General features: G+C 43.3%; 1 protein-coding gene across 1 annotated transcript in view; it reads right to left on the bottom strand.

The window, feature by feature from the left end:
• Positions 1 to 8,248: 8,248 nt before the first annotated feature.
• LOC120019184 (forkhead box protein N3-like) overlaps positions 8,249 to 16,858 on the bottom strand; it is a 115,888-nt gene continuing 107,278 nt past the window's right edge. Inside the window, exons 5-6 of the mRNA XM_038962495.1 lie at positions 14,269 to 14,377; positions 8,249 to 12,060 (exon numbers count right to left, since the gene is read on the bottom strand). Of these exons, the coding sequence (XP_038818423.1) occupies positions 11,565 to 12,060; positions 14,269 to 14,377 (605 nt within the window). The 3' untranslated portion in view covers positions 8,249 to 11,564. The remainder of the gene's footprint in view (positions 12,061 to 14,268; positions 14,378 to 16,858) is intronic.

Consider the following 16,858-nt stretch of genomic DNA (forward strand, 5'->3'; position numbering starts at 1 on the left):
ATTATGTAACCACTAAGCGCAAACCAGATGGGATTGCTAATCGCTGCATAATTCTGTGGTAGCCATGCTGGTTAAGTGTGCCTTGAATTCTAAATAAATCACAGAGAGTGTCACCAGCAAAGCACCCCCACACCATCACACCTCTTCCTCCATGCTTTATGGTGGGAACCACACACATGGATATCATCCGTTCACCTACTCTGCGTCTCACAAAGACACGGCGGTTGGAACCAAAGGACAGATTTCCACCGGTCTAATGTCCATTGCTCCCGTTTCTTGGCCAAAGCAAGTCTCTTCTTCCTATTGTTGTCCATTAGTAGTGGTTTCTTTACAGCAATTCGACCATGAAGACCTGGACAGTTGATGTTGAGATGTGTCTGTTACTTGAACTCTGTGAAGGATTTATTTGGGCTGCAATTTCTGAGGCTGGTAACTCTAATGAACTTATCCTCTGCAGCAGAGGAAACTCTGGGTCTTCCTTTTCTGTGGCGGTCCTCATGAGAGCCAGTTTCATCATAGTACTTGATGGTTTTTGCAACTTCACTTGAAGAAGTGAAGGGGTGGAGGGCCTCCCGGGTGGCGCAGTGGTCTAGGGCACTGCATCGCAGTGCTAGCTGCGCCACCAGAGTCTCTGGGTTCACGCCCAGGCTCTGTCGCAGCCGGCCGCAACCGGGAGGTCCGTGGGGCGACGCACAATTGGCATAGCGTCGTCCAGGTTAGGGAGGGTTTGGCCGGTAGGGATATCCTTGTCTCAGTATGTAAATGTAATAAAATGTATGCACTCTACTGTAAGTCGCTCTGGATAAGAGCGTCTGCTAAATGACTAAAATGTAAATGTAAATGTAAGAAACTTTGACTGACCGTGTTGACTGACCTTCATGTCTTAAATTAATGATGGACTGTTGTTTCTCTTTGCTTATTTGAGCTGTTCTTGCCACAATATAGACTTGGTCTTTTACCAAATATGGCTATCTTCTGTACATCACCCCTACCTTGTCACAACACAACTGATTGGCTCAAATGCATTAAGAAGGAAAGATATTCCACAAATCAACCTTTAACACGTCACACCTGTTAATTGAAATGCACATCAGGTGACTACGTCATGAAGCTGACAAAGAATGCGAAGAGTGTGCAGAGCGGTCATCAAGGCAAAACTTTTTAATTTTTATTTAACCTTTAGTTAACTTGGCAAGTCAGTTAAAAACAAATTAGTATTTCACAATGATGGCCTACTCCAGTCAAATCCTCCCCTAACCCTGAGAACGCCTATGGGAAAGGGTGGCTACTTTGAAGAATCTCAAATATAACATATATTTTGATTTGTTTAACACTTTTTTGGTTACTACATGATTCCATATGTGTTATTTCATAGTTTTGATGTCTTCGCTAATATTCTACAATGTAGAAAATAGTAAAAATAAAGAAAAACCCTGGAATGGTGTGTCCAAACTTTTGACTGGTAGTGTATATTATAATTAGATTTTATTTGTTGTTTTGTTTCCTTTTTGGATCCCAGGAAAAGTAGTCATTTATCCGTGCATGCACTGACCAACTGGCAAGTGTCTTCACTGACATTTTCAACCTCTCCATGTCTGAGTCTGTAATACCAACATTTCAAGCAGACCACCATAGTCCCTGTCCCAAGAACACTAAGGTAACCTGCCTAAATGACTACCGACACGTAGCACTCATGTCTGTAGCCATGACATGCTTTGAAAGGCTGGTCATGGCTTACATCAACACCATTATCCCAGAAACCCTAGACCCACTCCAATGTACGTACCGCCCCAACAGATCCAAAGATGATTCATTCTCTGTTGCACTCCACACTGCCCTTTCACACTTGGACAAAAGGAACACCTATGTGAGAATGCTATTAATCGACTACTGATCAGTGTTCAACACCATAGTGCCCTCAAAGCTCATCACTAAGCTAAGGACCCTGAGACTAAACACCTCCCTCTGCAACTGGATCCTGGACTTCCTGACGGGCCGCCCCCAGGTGGTAAGGGTAGGTAACAGCACATCCGCCACGCTGATCCTCAACATGGGGGCCCCTTAGGGGTGCGTGCTCAGTCCCCTCCTGTACTCCCTGTTCAATCATGACTGCATGGCCAGGCACGAATCCAACACCATCATTAAGTTTGCCGAATGACACAACAGTGGTAGGCCTGATCACCGACAACGATGAGACAGCCTATAGGGAGGAGGTCAGAGACCTGGCCGTGTGGTGCCAGGACAACAACCTCTCCCTCAACGTGATCAAGACGAAGGAGATGACTGTGGACTACAGGAAAAGGAGGACCAAGCACGCCCCCATTCTCATCGACGGGGCTGTAGTGGAGCAGGTTGAGAGCTTCAAGTTCCTAGGTGATCCTCAAAAGGTTCCATAGCTGCACCATTGAGAAAATCCTGACTGGTTGCATCACTGCCTGGTATGGAAACTTCTCGGCCTCCAACCGCAGGCACTACAGAGGGTGTGCGTATGGCCCAGTACATCACTGGGGCCAAGCTGCCTGCCATCCAGGACCTTTATACCAGGCGGTGTCAGAGGAAGGCCCTAAAAATTGTAAAAGACTCCAGCCACCCTAGTCATAGACTGTTCTCTCTGCTACCACACGCCAAGCGGTACCAGAACGCCAAGTCTAGGTCCAAGAAGATTCTAAATAGCTTCTACTCCCAAGCCATAAGATTCCTGAACATCTAATCAAATGGCTACCCAGATGCCCCCCCCCCCTTGATGTTCCTGCTATTCTCTGTTTATTATCTATGCATAGTCACTATAACTCTACCTAAATGTAAATATTACCTCAATTACCTCGACTAACCGGTGCCCCCGCACATTGACTCTGCACCGGTACCCTCTGTTTATAGACTCGCTATTGTTATTTTACAGCTGTTTAATTATTTGTTACTTTATTGTATTTTTTTGTGGAATTTTTCTTAAAACTGCATTGTTGTTTAAGAGCTTGTAATTAAGTATTTCACTGTAAGGTAAACACTGTAAACCTGCTGTATTCGGCTCATGTGACAAATAACATTTGATTTGATTTGATCATATAAGATGTGCAATTTTGGTGAAAATAGCTCAATGATGTACACTTCAGGCAAGCTTTGTCTGTGGTGTCGTACAGACTATGTTAACAATACCCCTCCTCTTCTAGGGGGAAAATTCCCTGAAAGCATAAAGCCATGGAAGGAATGCAGGATGACAAAGAACCTTACTGCTACCTCCTATTGTCTCCATGGAAACGTGCCTCAATGGACATTCAGTGGGTATGGATGATCTGGACCACAGGACACAGAACTCCCCCCCACATCAGTCAAGTTAACACACTCCACACATTCTTCTCTCCTACATTTGAACAGTTTCATTACAAAACATTATTTCCATTTTCAGAAATGTTGGTAAATTAGCTTGGTGTGTTTTTTCGCTATCTATTCATGGCACAGGGTTGTTCAATGACAGACATGTATTTGTTTAGAATCTATAATTTCATGGTTTCATTTCAGAGAGACAAATAATCATGTTTTTTGTTTGCAAAATGCTATATATCCACCTCACTCTCAGAGAAATGAATAGTACTGCTTGGCTTTACACAGTCAAATGTAACAAATAACAAAACATTTTATAAAGAAATGTACAAATGATACATTTGTGACATCAATATATATATTTTTTACTAATAATAATTCAATACAGTAATATGAGATCTGTGTGTAAAACATTTTAGTCATTATCCAGAGCGACAACCAAATATCCCAGTAAAATATATAGCATACAAACATTCCATTCCAGCAAAAAAAAATATATATATAGCATTTAGAAAAAAACATATTCATACACATCTAAAATGTATGAATAAAACATCTGAGAACAGTAATATTTGACACACACACGAAGGAGGCCATAAGCAATCATTTCTGGTGTGCAAGCACAAATGTGAAATTATGGTGGATATAGCGTTTTAGAAATCAACTCTTCAGTTGTTGCTGTGTAGGCTACCATGTATACATTTATTTAATCCATTTCAGTGGAAAGGATACTTCATATTTGTGGATTTTTCTTTTCGTATACTGTACATAAACTGCCTATACCAAACATTAGGAACACCTTCCTAATATTGAGGTGCAACCCCCAGTCTAAATTTCGTCGGGGCATGAACTCTACAAGATGTCGAAAGTGTTCCACAGGGATGCTGGCCCACAGGGATGCTGGCCCACAGGGATGCTGGCCCACAGGTATGCCGGACCATGTTGACTCCAATGCTTCCCACAGTTGTGTCAAGTTTGCTGGATGTTCTTTGGATGGTGGACCATTCTTGATACACACGGGAAACTGTTGAGCGGGAAAAACCCAGCAGCGTACCCCATTTAAAGGCACTTCAATCTTTTGTCTTGATCATTCACCCTCTAAATGGCACACATACACAATCCATGTCTCAATTGTCTCAAGGCTTAAACATCCTGCTTTACCTGTCTCCTCCCCGTCATCTACAGTGATTGAAGTGGATTTAACAAGTGACATCAATAAGGGATCACAGCTTTCATGATCTGTGCTGTGCTGAGCTATGCTGAGCCGTATCTGAGCTATGCTGTGCTGGGAGGCAGTGGCTTGTGAGTAGCCTTTCCTGCAGTCAAATGACCTAGTAGCCTCAAGGGGTGGAATGTTATTAATATTTTTCTTAATTTCATCATTAATAAACATTATTTTAAAAACCTGCCGAAAATCTGGTGTTTCCATGTCAAACGGTTTAGTTATATTTCAGACTTCTGTGATGTATAGAAAGTGTAATATTGGGATGCAAACTCAAAATTGAATGCATTTTAAATCTATATCTGACATGGTACAGGTGTCTTCTTTTTCTGAAGCCCATAACCATGTGTGTGATGTGTATACTTTTGTTTCAAAGTAGATTAGTGTAAGACTACCAGGAAACACTCTGTGTGAGTCAATGACAGGCACTGGCCTCAACCTATTGATCAATTTACTTAGTATGTGAAGAGTTCAAAGGTGAGTTCAGTCAACTGAGCTTTCAAGTGTTTGCTTTTCCGTTGACATTTTTGTCATTTATCCAGAGCGACTTGTGCAGTTTGTGCATTCATCTTAAGGTAGGTAGGTGGGACAAACACATAGCACAATCATAGTCAACTTTTTTTGATGCACTTCTATAACATGTGGGCTGATTAGGGTAGAGATCAATAACATGGTTATAACATGGTTAATACATGTTGATAACATGCTTAATACATGGGTTCTTTCGAGCACAAGAGTCAAGTTCAGGTCATCTTTTGCAACTTGTATTTCTCATTTATTGCAACTGGAAGACATTACATCACAAACATTATTGTAGGTTTTAGAAAAACGGAAAGGAAAAAAAACAACATTGATACTTATTTCTGCCACAGTTATTGGACAATATGATATTTACATGAATGAATGAATGGATGAAATAGTTTGAAATCAGTCTTTGGCAATATTATTGCACAACAAGGAAAGAATCAAACATTGATTTGAAAATCAGTCAAACAGCCAGGTGTATTACATTGTCATCTCATAGATAAATAGTTTTACATTTGACATCTCTATCTGATGGCGTTCTGACACTTCTCAAATAGTCACCAACATGGCAGTATTGTAACGTATTGTCAGAGAAAACGAAAATGGCAGGCCTTGTGTGAGTCCAAAATGGCACCTCAATGGCACTTCTGACAAACGTAGTGCGCTAGATATGGAGTAGGTTGTCATTTGGGAGGCGCACCTTATATTGAGCATGATTAAGTTTGGCAGGTTTTTAGTTAAAACATTGGTTTCTAATTCAAGGCAGTGAAGCCTTTTCTTCTAATATTTTCCATGTCATTCAATTAGTCAGTCCTAGTTCCAGGTATCGTTGTATTTGTAAAGTAGAACATTATAAGGCCATGAGTTCACCTTCCTTCCCTGCATGTCACTGGATGTGTCCCAAATTCCACCTGAGCCCTATGGGCCCTGATCAAAAGTAGTCCACTACACTGTGTGTACAAAACATTAAGAACACCTGCTCTCTCCATGATATAGACTGACCAGGTGAATCCAGGTGAAAGCTATGACCCCTTATCGATGTCACTTGTTAAATCCACTTCAATCAGTGTAGATGAAGGGGAGGAGACAGGTTAAAGAAGGATTGTTGAGCCTTGCCTTTGAACGGGGTATGGTAGTAGGTGCCAGGCGCACTGGTTTGTGTCAAGAACTGTAACGCTGCCGGGTTTTTCACCCTCAACAGTTTCCTGTGTGTATCCAGAATGGTCCACCACCCAAAGGTCATCCAGCCAACTCGACACAACTGTGGGAAGCATTGGGGTCAACATGGGCCAGCATCCCTGTGGAACACTTTCAACACTCTGTAGAGTCCAATGTCCCGACGAATTGAGGCTGTTCTGAAGGGGGGGGGGGGGGTGTGTGCAAGTCAATATCAGGGAGGTGTTCCTAATGTTTGGTACACTCAGTGTATATAGGGAATAGGGTGCAATTTGGGGCGCATCCACTGTGTGAGTCACCGGATGAGAAGGTGGTTACTAGAGCAACACGTTGTCGTTGACATGCCAGGGCAAACTCTACAACACACTAGTCACCATAACACAGAGGGCTTGACTTGTAACGCAAGAACACTCCAACACAGTCAGGACAGGAAGTGGAGATGGCAGCGAGGTATACAGGGACAGTAAGTGTGCGTCTGAAATGGCACCCGATTTCCTATATAGTGCACTACTTTGTGACCAGGGCTCTCATCAAAAGAAGTGCACTATATATGGGGAATATAGAGCCATTTCAGACACAACCAGGTAGCTTTTTCTTCTTCATGTAAACATTGATAGAAGCACATTGAATTGTATAGAATGTCATTGTTCTCTATCACAGCTGATAGAATACTATGACAATGGAACTCAGAACATTTGCTTGTCTGTCTCCATGTCTAGCTGTCACAGTCACTCTCTGTCATTCCTCTAAACCACTACCGTAGTCACTCTCTGCCTTTCTTCAAAACCACTACCGTAGTCACTCTCTGCCTTTCTTCTAAACCACTACCGTAGTCACTCTCTGTCATTCCTCTAAACCACTACCGTAGTCACTCTCTGTCATTCCTCTAAACCACTACCGTAGTCACTCTCTGTCATTCCTCTAAACCACTACCGTAGTCACTCTGTCATTCCTCTAAACCACTACCGTAGTCACTCTCTGTCATTCCTCTAAACCACTACCGTAGTCACTCTCTGTCATTCCTCTAAACCACTACCGTAGTCACTCTCTGTCATTCCTCTAAACCACTACCGTAGTCACTCTCTGTCATTCCTCTAAACCACTACCGTAGTCACTCTCTGTCATTCCTCTAAACCACTACCGTAGTCACTCTCTGTCATTCCTCTAAACCACTACCGTAGTCACTCTCTGTCATTCCTCTAAACCACTACCGTAGTCACTCTCTGTCATTCCTCTAAACCACTACTGTAGCCAACTCTGGCTCTATCTGACTCTACTCTGACACTCTCTGGACCTCTCTGACTCTACTCTGACTCTACTCTGACTCTCTCTGGACCTCTCTGACTCTACTCTGACTCTACTCTGACACTCTCTGGACCTCTCTGACTCTACTCTGACTCTCTCTGGACCTCTCTGACTCTACTCTGACTCTACTCTGACTCTCTCTGGACCTCTCTGACTCTACTCTGACTCTACTCTGACACTCTCTGGACCTCTCTGACTCTACTCTGACTCTCTCTGGACCTCTCTGACTCTACTCTGACACTCTCTGGACCTCTCTGACTCTACTCTGACACTCTCTGGACCTCTCTGACTCTACTCTGACTCTACTCTGACACTCTCTGGACCTCTCTGACTCTACTCTGACTCTACTCTGACTCTACTCTGCACATAACCTCAGTCCAAACCCTATTACCTCTGCAGTTTGTACCAGAAACATGTTCATTCTCACTCCAATGTATGTATGTACAGTATGTAAGTACAGTATGTATGTATGTATGTATGTATGTATGTATGTATGTATGTATGTACAGTATGTATGCATGCATGCATGCATGTATGTATGTATGTATGTATGTATGTACAGTATGTATGCATGTATGTATGAACAGTATTGGGTGGCAGGTAGCCTGGTGGTTAGAGCTTTGGGTCAGTAATTGAACGGTTGCTGGATCGAATCCCCAAGCTGACAAGGTAAAAATCTGTTGTTCTAGGTAGGCAGTCATTGTAAATAAGAATTTGTTCTTAACTGACTTGCCTAGTTAAATAAAGGTCAAATGTAAATGTATGCATGTATATACCAACATACCAGAGCATGAACTGACTAAGGCTTTAATGTATTCTCATTATAACTTACACTAATCTTCTACGGCAGGGCTAAATGTACTGAATCACTCAAAACTTAAACAATTGGCAGGGTTTAAACATCGCTCATTATATAATACTTTTCCTTTGTACTGTCATTTTTCCAAAGTAAATAATCCATAAAAACAGGCTCAATTGAGTCATACATTAATATATTGTATCTGACATAACTTTGAACAAAATGTTTGCCTATGCTAATCTGGTGTAGGCTAGGGAGCCAATTAGAACAGTGGAACTTGTTCAGAACATTCTGATGAATTCTAAATTCCATGTTAAACAGTTCCTTCTACTCCGTCAGTTTACACTGAGGTTTCTGCCAGGAGAAAACTAGGACCCAATAGTAACATATTCACAAAATGAGAAAATACTGTGATAAATAAAGAAATATGTGCTGTTCAATATGAAATCATGTCAATCAAAGACATCGGAACACAAAGCCTTGAGAACAGGCACAATGTTAAAGGGTGTATGGTTGTTGGACACACACAAACACTCACACACACACACACACACACACACTATTGATAACGTCTGAAAAACACTAGAACATTGACATATTTATCTTTTAAGAGGCAGAAGACTGAAAACCATACTAGAGGCTTTTCAATCTAGCCTCATACCTAACAGACATGGGTTTAAACACGACAGTATTTGACATAATTTAAAATACTTGGGCTTTGCTTGATAGAGCTTGCCTCAATGGAACAAATAGAAAAGTCCCAAAGTACAAACCCCGCCCATCTGGCACACAAGGTCGTTCAAAGTATTTGAAAGCTTTCAAACAGTATTTAAACCCAGGTCTGTTATACCTAAAGCCCGGAGTAGAAGGGCCTCATAATTGCAGAGTGATTTCCCCATAACATTTCTCCCTGGAGAAGATGTGTCTTTATTAACCTGCTCATCTGAAGAAATACAATATTAATTTACTACAAAAAATTATCTAAATGAAATTAAACAAAATTGAGGGTATAAGAATTGTCTGCAAAAACTTTGTTTTCTCTTGTAGGATCTAAGTTTATATGAAAATAAGTCATGCTTCATGCTAAATACATTGTTTATATTACATGATCTTTGAATAAAAAATGATTTACTTTTGTATCTTATTTACAAGCACCCATGCAATATAACTGAGAAAGTCTTGCAGGTCAAATTGCTTCAATTAAGAAAGGAAAAATAAAATATTTTCTAACCTTTTTACAGTTGTCCAGACTGGACAAATTGCTTATACTTTTATGAGAGTAGGTAGAGGAAGAATGGGAAACATTTCAAACAGAGATAAAACGACAACAAATCCACAATTTATGTAAATGGTTTTGTGAGTCTGTTAAATGATAGGCAGGTGTCGTAACATGGGGTATATTTAAACTGACATTCACTTTTTAATAGAAGAGAAACACTGGAAGAGTTTGAGGGACATAGTCTAAGTGAAACATGTGTCTGAAATGGCACCCTATTCCCTATATAGTGCACTACTTTTGGCTAGAGCCCATGACGCTCTGGACAAAGTAGTGCACTATAAAGGGAATAGGGTGCCATTTCAGATGCAGATGAGCAACAAGCACAAGATGGAGGAGATATATTACCTCTGACCTGGCACTAAGTCATCACCATGACAACAAAAACATTGTAACAGTAAAATTCGAATTATCCTTAAATATTCAAAAGTGCTCTTAAAGGAATCGTGCCCCGTTCTCCATGATGTCTTTACTATTGGTAATAGAAATTGCTGTAATTAATGTCAATTAAGTGCATGCATGATTTTCTAAGAACAGATTTTTACAATTGTTTAGACATTTACGGTATTCTCCTGTCTCTTCTCTGAAGATCTTCTGATGTAATAATAGCCATTGAGCAGATGCTTTTATCCAAAGCGACTTACAGTCGTGTGTGAATACAATTTTTGCGGGTGGCCGCGGGAATTGCATCCACAACCCTGGTGGTGCAAGGGCCATGCTCTACCAACTGAGCCATACATGACCATATATGACGTTGCTATGCCTTTATATTTGTCTTTGTAAGCAGATTGGCTACATCAGGCAACCTGGTCACTTGTCTTTGGCACAGTCTTACATTTTGTGCTCATGGGCGTAGGATGTGTCAGCAGCAAGTTTTAACAGTTTTAAAACTGTAAGTATTATTGGCTCAACTTCCTTGCTTACATTACTGGACATTTGCTACAGATTCACAGACGTAACCTCTGACACTTACAGACTACACAAAACGGTCAGCTATTCTCTTCAAACATTACATTTTCTACTATGTTTTTCCCTAATTAGTGACAAAACATATTTTTCTATGGCTTGCATCCCCTTTACACAACATAAAAACATCAACAGAGACACATGAGAATCAATTACCCATCAGAGTTAGCGTTGAAACATATAGGAAACATATAGGAAACGTATAGGAAAACAGAGATTTTTGATATTGCCACAAATAAGTAGGATTCTCCTAATGCCCCTGGAGGAGAGAAAGAGAGCTAGATAAATCTAGAGAGAGATAGATAGATGAAGTAATGTCTATTGAGACTAATGCTTGAATAGAGTTCTATGTCTTGGCCTGTTGGTGGTTGATAGGTCAGTGTGTAGACCTGGCGTGTAGTCCTACTGAAGACCTCTGTGCTCAGGCCTGGCCATATACCCTTTTCACACTATGGAAGCCAAAGTTGAGCTGAGCCAAGCCGAGATGTACTGGGGCTTCCTGGCCTGGTTACCCTCATCCACCATAGTTGCTGCTGGAACCATGCTGGAAAGGACAATCTGAAAATAAATGTTCAGAGCCAGCACAGTATAGGCTTTAGTTTGGATCTATAGTGGGTATCAGGCATCTGAGACACAACACACCACCAATGGTTAGAAGCAGCTGGTGTCCTTCCTATCTACTCTGACCAGAATATCTGCCGTCCTTTTCTGTTCATTTCACAACGTTTCTACGTTGAATCTCCACCATTTGTCAACACCCAGCAGGTGATTGCTAACACACCTTGCAACACACCACGCCAACCCGCTGCTTTTAGCCGTTGGTCTTTGTGGCGTGTCTCAGCTATTACTTTCTAGGCCATGGCGATATGTGTGTAGGCCAGGTGTAATGGCCAGGTGTGTAGGCCAGGTGTGCTGGCCAGGTGTGTAGGCCAGGTATACAGGCCTGATGTGTAGGCCTCTCTATGGCCTGGCATTAGTTAGTTTCTGAGGGCCTCTTTCTGCTCCTTCTCTTTCTGAGCAGCCTTGGCTCGATTTGTGATGTTGTTGAGGCAAGCCCTGACGCCTGCCAGGTGGAGCAACGACCCAGCCGCCTCCTTCATCTCCTCATCATCGCTCTCCAACGGCGGCTTCTCCGCCGATGCTGCTGAACGGCGCTTCTTCAGCGGCAGCGTGTCACCCAGGGCACGCAGGCGGTTTTTGGTCCAGGGCAGTCCCCGTCGCCGGGCATGCTGGGATAGGAAGGAGACGGAGGCAGAGTCCAGTGGGACTTCTTTAGGTTCGGATTTGACCCCTCGGTGGACTCCCACCTCCACTGCAATGATGTCATCGTCTTCGTCGGACACGGAGGGCCCCTGGGAAGAGCAGGGCATGCTGGGGGATTTGGCATTGCTGTAGTTGTGGTCCTCCTGGAGGTCGTCGCTGGGTGGGTGGGAGGGGTAGTCACAGGGGGTCAGGTAGTCCCCCAGAACTGACCTGGAGAAAGACACACAGGAGAGATAGGAAGGCTATAGTTACTCTTAATGTAAACAGACTACATTCTTGGTTAGAGTGTCTGCACTCAGATCGGAAGGTTGGGAGTTCAATCTCAGGCCGAGTCATACCGAAGACTACACAAATTGGACCCGATGCGTCGTCTCTGCTTGGCACTCAGAAACATTAAAGAAATACTGTAGATTGGGGGTAAGGCCCTGCGATAAACTAGCGTCTGGTCCAGGGGGTATACATCTATACTATCTAAATTTGATCACTCTGTTGTTGCAGATAATTTTCCTTCGCAGAGGAAAATCCTAACTTGTTCTGTATTCAGGGTTAAAAAGACTTCTAAAGTTTGTATTTTCCACTTAAAAATGTTAGACTTATTTTGCCCTAACAAAAAAGGGGAGGAGCAGGAGTAGATGTGACAGGTTCGGTTGAGGTCAGGGCTCTGTGCAGGCCAGTCAAGTTCTTCCACCCCGATCTCAACAAACCATTTCTTTAGGGACCTCTCTTTGTGCATGGGGGCATTGGCATGCTGAAACAGGAAAGGTCCTTCCCCAAGGTGTTGCCACAAAGTTGAAAGCACAGAATCGTCTAAAATGTCATTGTATGCTGTAGTGTTAAGATTTCCCAAAACTGGAACTAAGGGGCCTAGCCCGAAATATGAAAAACAGCCCCAGACCATTATTCCTCCTCCACCAAACTTTACAGTTGGCAATATGCATTGGGGCAGGTAGCGTTCTCTTGGCATCGACTGAACCCAGATTTGTCTGTCAGACTGCGAGATGGTGAAGCATGAATCATCACTCCAGACAACGCGTTTCCACTGCTCCAAAGTCCAATGGCGGCGAGCTTTACGCCACTCCAGCCGACGCTTGGCATTGGACATGGTGATGTTAGGCTTGTGTGTGGCTGCTTGACCATGGAAACCCATTTCATGAACCTCCCGACGAACAGTTATTGTGCTGACGTGGCTTCCAGAGGCACTTTGGAACTCGGTAGTGAGTTTTACATTCAAGGACAGACACATTTTACACGCTTCAGCACTCGGTGGTCCCGTTCTGTGAGCTTCTGTGGCCTACCACTTTGCGGCTGAGCCGTTGTTGCTCCTAGATGTTTCCATTTCACAATAACAGCACTTACAGTTGACCGGGGCAGCTCTCGCAGGGCAGAAATTTGACAGACTGACTTGTTGGAAAGGTGGAATCCTATGACTGTGCCACGTTGAAAGTCACTGAGCTCTTCAGTAAGGCCATTGTACTGCCAATGTTAGTCTATTGAGATGGCATGTCTGTATGCTCAATTGTATACGCCTGTCAGCATCATGTGTGGCTGAAATAGCCGGACCCACTAATTTGAAGGGGTGTCCACATACTTTCGTATCTATAGTGTATTTCTGTATAGTTACTGTGTCATTACAATAGTACAGTTGATATACCATAAAAGCGGATCAGAGCATCGCGCAATAAATAAATCAAAGTACTCCCTCTGTCCGTCCACACCACAGCACACCCCTCGCTCGGACTGGACCTCCTTTTCCTTTAGCAGGACAGTCTGGCAGCATTAATATCTCATAGGAAGGACATACCATCCTCTAAATGATGAAATATTCCATGCATACCTTATATGAGCTGCTGCCCTGCCAGTGGGGATGTTTAATTCATGACATTGTGTGCATGTGTGTGTGTGCATCCATGTGTGTATGTGTGTGCCTCCGTGTGTATGAGCATGCCTCTGTGTGTGTGTGTGTCCTTTCATGCTCTCATGCTCCCATGATGGATAAGCATGTCCAGGCCTGTTCCTAAAACTTCTCTGAATCACCAGGCTCTTCACAGGAATAAACCAGTGTGATGGCTGTAGAAACACACCTGGTTGTGTGACTTAAAAATAGCACCATATTCCCTATATAGTGCACTACTTTTGTCCAGGGCCCATAGGGAAAAGTGTGCCATTTTGGATGCAGTGTAAGACTGAACTCAACATGTAGTACTGTACTAAACAGAATAAATTACCAAATACCTTTGTGTGGTGGTTTCAGTTGGAGTATAAAAATATTAAACAAATTAATGTGTGATTATGTGAATGGTAAACGGTTGTTAAATACTTTTGGGAAGGTGGGGGGGGGGGGGGGGGGGGGTGAGTGTGTGTGTACTTCAGGTGCAGCCATACGTCATAACCCAACATTTGATCGACAGGCTCACTGACCTTATCGCAGTGGGCCTTCTGCCCACGGGGCTAATGGGTAGGGGTCGGATGACAGGAAACAGACAATGGCTCCTGACGCAGGCCCCATTTTGGATCACGCCTTGAGAAACTACAGAGAGAGGAGGAGACACAAGGATTTACATAGAGATACACACCAACAAATACACACCAACAGACACTAGTGTGCACAAGAAAACACACACACACAAAAAAGGATGCAAACATTTGAAAGGTCCCTGTATGCATGGAACTCAAGGGTACAGAAACACCTCCTTCTCCGAACACACACACACACACACACACACACACACACACACACACACACACACAATCACACACACACACACACACACACACATGCATACATCTATACACAGAACACACACGTAAAACAAAAAGTTGTTTAATTGTTAAGTTCCACATAGCACATAGCAAAATTGTCGTAAACACATAGCATCATTGTCGTATATGGCTAAGGTGTTGGATTGACTGGTCTCGGCTAATCCCTGAATTCACTGTAGGGAAATAATGAGTAAGAAGCCAGAATCATAAGGTAGCCTATACACCTCAAAAAAACCTGGGATCAGTTCACTGACTATTCATTGGTTCTGTGAATAGTCCAGCAGAGCGGTATTGATGGGAGAGAAGAGGCTAAATTAAGCGAGCAACTGTCCTAAATTAGTTAACCCCGCTAGAGAATCATTAAATGAACAACGTCTGCTGGACGGCTCAATCCATCCCATCAAATGGGAAAGGGGAAAGGGGAAAGAGGGATACCTAGTCAGTTGTAAACTGAATGCTTTCAACTGAAATATGTCTTCCGCATTTCACCCAACCCCTCTGAATCAGAGGTACAGGGGAATGCCTTAATCGATATCTACGTCTTTGGCGCCCGTGGAACAGTGGGTTAACTTCCTTGCTCAGAGGCCCAACGCTCTAACCACTAGGCTAAAAGCCGCCCAATGGCTGGGGTTAACAGGCTCACAGGTCTCAGCATTGTGTTGATGTTAACGCACACAGTCTGTTGATATTTGGATGTAGCTATACCTTGACGTGTGTGTGTGTTGGGGGGGATTGTGCGTGTGGGGAGGGGATGGGGGGGTTGTGTGTGTGGGGGGTTGTGTTTGTGGGATGGGGGTTGTGTGTGTGGGATGGGGGGGTTATGTGTGTGGGGAGGGGATGGGGGGGTTGTGTGTGTGGGGGGTTGTGTTTGTGGGATGGGGGGTTGTGTGTGTGGGGGGGTTGTGTGTGGGGGGGTTGTGTGTGTGGGATGGGGGGGTTGTGTGTGTGGGATGGGGGGGGGGGTGTGTGTGTGGGATTTTATAAAAAAATATATATTTCACCTTTATTTAACCAGGTAGGCCAGTTGAGAACAAGTTCTCATTTACAACTGCGACCTGGCCAAGATAAAGCAATGACACAAACAACAACACAGAGTTACACATGGGATAAACAAAAGTACAGTCAATAACACAAGAGTAAAATCTATATACAGTATGTGCAAATGGAGTAAGGAGGTAAGGCAAAAAATAGGCCAATTGTAGCGAAGTAATTACAATTTAGCAAATTTACACTGGAGTGATAGATGTGCAGGTGATGATGTGCAAGTAGAAATACTGGTGTACAAAAGAGCAAAAAAAGTTAATAAAAATGAGGATGAGGTAGGTAGTTGGTAGTTGGATGGGCTATTTACAGATGAGCTGCAGCAATCGGTAAGCTGCTCAGATAGCTGATGTTTAAAGTTTGTGAAGGAGATATAAGTCTCCAACTTCAGCGATTTTTGCAATTCGTTCCAGTCATTGGCAGCAGAGAACTGGGAGGATAAGCGGCCAAAGTAGGTGTTGGCTCTGGGGATGACCAGTGAGATATACCTGCTGGAGCACGGGCTACGGGTGGGTGTTATTATGGTGACCAGTGAGCTGAGATAAGGTGGAACTTTATCTAGCAAAGACTTATAGATGGCCTGGAGCCAGTGGGTCTGGCGACGAATATGTAGCGAGGGCCAGCCAATGAGAGCATACAGGTCGCAGTGGTGGGTGGTATATGGGGCTTTGGTGACAAAACGGATGGCACTGTGATAGACTGCATCCAGTTTGCTGATTAGAGTGTTGGAGGCTATTTTGTAAATGACATCGCCAAAGTCGAGGATCGGTAGGATAGACAGTCTTACGAGGGTATGTTCGGCAGTATGAGTGAAGAAGGCTTTGTTGCAAAATAGGAAGACAATTCTAGATTTAATTTCGGATTGGAGATACTTAATATGAGTCTGGAAGGAGAGTTTACAGTCTAACCAGACACCTAGGTATTTGTAGTTGTCCACATATTCTAAGTCATCATTGATATATACAGAGAAAAGAATCGGCCCGAGAATTGAACCCTGTGGTACCCCCATAGAGACTGCCAGAGGTCCAGACAACAGGCCCTCCGATTTGACACACACAACTCTATCTGAGAAGTAGTTGGTGAACCAGGCAAGGCAGTCATTTGAGAAACCAAGGCTGTTGAGCCTGCCGATAAGAATACGGTGATTGACAGAGTCAAAAGCCTTGGCCAGATCGATGAAGACGGCTGCACAGTACTGTCTTTTATC

This window comes from Salvelinus namaycush, chromosome 24 (genome assembly GCF_016432855.1).
Source record: "Salvelinus namaycush isolate Seneca chromosome 24, SaNama_1.0, whole genome shotgun sequence".
Lineage (NCBI taxonomy): Eukaryota > Metazoa > Chordata > Actinopteri > Salmoniformes > Salmonidae > Salvelinus > Salvelinus namaycush.